General features: G+C 36.3%; 1 protein-coding gene across 2 annotated transcripts; it reads left to right on the top strand.

Moving 5' to 3' along the window:
- Positions 1-176: 176 nt before the first annotated feature.
- Positions 177-2,043, top strand: LOC112468814 (protein ALP1-like). Of its 2 annotated transcripts, none has more exons than XM_025038170.1 (3): positions 177-339; positions 488-820; positions 909-2,043. In XM_025038170.1, exons 2-3 carry the CDS (start codon positions 498-500, stop codon positions 1,897-1,899), a joined length of 1,314 nt encoding a protein of 437 aa, XP_024893938.1. In that variant the 5' UTR covers positions 177-339; positions 488-497; the 3' UTR covers positions 1,900-2,043. The 2 variants fall into 2 exon arrangements, with proteins under 2 accessions (XP_024893938.1, XP_024893939.1); XM_025038171.1 differs by lacking the exon at positions 177-339 and having other exon boundaries at positions 520-607; positions 670-820.
- The last annotated feature ends 1,180 nt before the right edge of the window (positions 2,044-3,223 follow it).

Genomic DNA, 3,223 nt, shown 5'->3' with positions numbered 1-3,223 from the left:
TGTGGGGGTCGAGGGAATGATTTACTCGAGATTCCACACAACGTAAAAATATTTCACAAAGAGTATAAAATTCTTCGATTGCCGCGTACAGAACTAAAGGCCCTTGCACAATGCTAGGCAACAGGCAATAGGAACAGGGAATAGAAATAAGGAATAAGGAATTATCGCCTCCAGTGCACAATGACGCGATAGCGACAAGAACCAACCAATTAGAACTTTCGAATTTTGTCGGCTGCTTCCTAGTTTAGACTGATCCAAGCGAACATAACCCAATTCTCTTGTATTTTGAATTCTTGCTGAGAATTAAATATTAGTGCGTTTTAAGGCTTTCGTTGAAGAGTAAGTGAAATATATATTATGAAATATATAATATAGAATTATATATATATATATATATATATATATATTTATATATATAAAATTCTGTATTATATTATTATATATGGTTTTATTACTATAATAATATTTTCATTAACATCTTTTTTAGATCATGTGCTATGGATGACGAAAACATAATGTTATTTATCTGTGCAATGCAAGTAGCTAGCCTAGCATTGTACACTGCATGGAAAGCGGAAAAATCCAAGCGTTGGAGGAACAGGCGATGGTGGGTCCGTCCCATCAATACTCGGCGTGCACAGTACGGTGACTTCGCAACTTTGTTTGCAGAATTAAAAGAAGATGAAGATATGTTTTTCCGATATACGAGAATGGATGTGCCCACATTTTACGAATTGCTGCGACTAGTAGGTCCGTTCTTGCAGAAAGGAAGTATTAGAGCCCCGATATGTCCAGAACAACGTCTAGCAATAACTCTAAGGTAAAGCTATATATGTTTTAAAATGATACATAATATATTTCATGCACGAATTGAGTTTTTGAAAGGTTATCAATTAACTTTATTGCAGATATTTGGCAACAGGGGATCAGATGCTATCTGTAGCTTTAGCATACAGAGTAGGAGAGTCCACCGCTCATATAATTGTCAAGGAAACATGCTCTATTATAGCAAATGTTCTGATGCCAATTTGTATGAAACATCCCACAGAAGAGGAGTGGACAAAAATCAGCAGTAATTTTTTAGAATTATGGAATTTGCCAAATTGTGTTGGAGCAATCGATGGCAAGCACATAACTATCCAGGCACCTCCGAACTCTGGCTCAATGTACTTTAATTATAAGAAAACTTTCAGTCTTGTACTGATGGCTGCTTGTGATGCTCGATACATGTTTACGCTGTTCGACGTTGGTGCGTATGGCAGTGAAAGTGATGGCGGAATCCTCTCCAGATCAGACTTTGGACAATCTCTGTACAATGGTACGCTCAACATACCTGCAGGCACTGCCTGTCTACCAGGAAGTGACAAGAAAGTATCCTATTACTTTGTTGGGGATGAAGCATTTCAAATGTCTACACACGTGATGCGACCTTATCCGGGGAGAAATTTAAATGAGCAAAAAAGGATTTTTAATTATCGACTATCTCGGGCTAGAAGAACGATTGAAAACACATTTGGAATCTTTGCAGCCAGGTGGAGGATATTTCGAAGAACAATATGTGCTGGTCCAGATGCTGCCAGCCGGTTTGTGCTAGCAGCAATGTGCTTGCATAATTTTTTAAAAACTAAAAACGACGAAAAAGCCCCGCTGCAGCAAAGGTATTGTCATCCCCAATTTGCAGATAGAGAAACGGAAGAAGGAAATTTAATCGAAGGAGAATGGAGACAACAGTCACAAGATAATCATATAAGACCCATGGGGAATGCAGGAGCACATCGAGCTACTAGAGACGCATATGCAATGCGTGATACTCTCTCGTCATACTTCATGACAGCAGCTGGGGAAGTTCCTTGGCAATATGAGTACATACATCAAGGGCAACATCACGATGTACTTTAAAATTTATAATTGTATCGTTTTCTATACATTTTTATATACATTTTTATATGTGTGATGACTAATTGTATTCTCTGGTAAGACATAACAGTATGAAAAGCACTGTAGATACACTTTTGTATGCAGAAAATAAAATTGTTCTTTTATTGGAAACCTAATAAACATTTATTTCTAATCAACTAGTGTAAATAAAATTAATCCTCTGCAATGCTCAAAATTAAAATTGTAATTATATATAATAATGAATAAAATATATAATATAATATAAAATATTGAAAAAAACAAACATTTATAAATGTAATAAAAAAAGAAGAGGAAGAATTTCTGAGCGACAAATTCGATCTAAACTCCTTTCTTTTCTTTGAAATATTTAACGTGCCGTCAACCATTGGACCACTAGGGTCCTTAATTTAAAGTTATATGGCATTTAACTCAAAAAATGCCTCAATCTTTTCATCTTTTACGAATCTTAAGCCTTGCAGATTGTGAATCCTTTCCAATTCCCAATCGTGCAGACCATTAATCCATAAGGATCTTAATCGGGAAAGTATCACGCGTTATCCCTATCTAAACTTATTTAACTTAAGATTAGGTTACATGGTTTTTGAAAAATATAGCAACTCCATAAATTTTCGTTTTAACTCGCTTTTGTATGGTTCTGTTGCTGTTTGAAGCTCCGCTGTGACGAGTTTTCCAATGACAACATCTGGATCGTTGTCGTTTACAGGTTTTTTCCGAGAACACACTTCAGCTATATTACTCAGTGTATTGTTCATCTGATGGAACGCTATTTCCACCGGGTTGATCTTCTGCTTTTTAAAAGTCCTTTGCATGTTTCCCGAAAAGCAGGAGGATGGTGGACTCACCACATTCGTTTCCTCCGTCTCCGAAGCAGGTGTTTGGCGCAAAATTGAGGAAGATGTCGATGACTGCAAAGAAATTTTGAATTTCATAAGTTTTACACTTTCTTAGGATCAATTGATTACATAAGATGCAAAACCACTCACCAGTGAAGTTTTTTCAACTGCAAGTGGCGGAAGGCTTTGCAACGGCGAGGGTGGCCGTAACTAGAAAGTTAAAAACATCGATTAAATGTATAAATATTATTTCGTACATATTTTCTATTGATTCAAAATTAGACTCACGTCATGACCAAGTTTCGAGTTAGAAATAGATTGATTTTCATAAACCGACTTTGGCAATGTGTTGCATACTTCTTTCGACGGCAGTGTATACAAAGACTGCTGGCCGGATGTTGAAAGTGGTGTCTGTAAAGTGAGTTTTCAAAACATACTTTTCAAGTAAGATAACACATTGGTAAAAAAAA

This window comes from Temnothorax curvispinosus, unplaced genomic scaffold (assembly GCF_003070985.1).
Source record: "Temnothorax curvispinosus isolate PA1 unplaced genomic scaffold, ASM307098v1 QBEX01002098.1, whole genome shotgun sequence".
NCBI classification, from domain to species: Eukaryota; Metazoa; Arthropoda; class Insecta; order Hymenoptera; family Formicidae; genus Temnothorax; species Temnothorax curvispinosus.
Note: the sequence above shows the minus strand (reverse complement) of the source record. Positions and strands in the feature narration are given on the sequence as shown.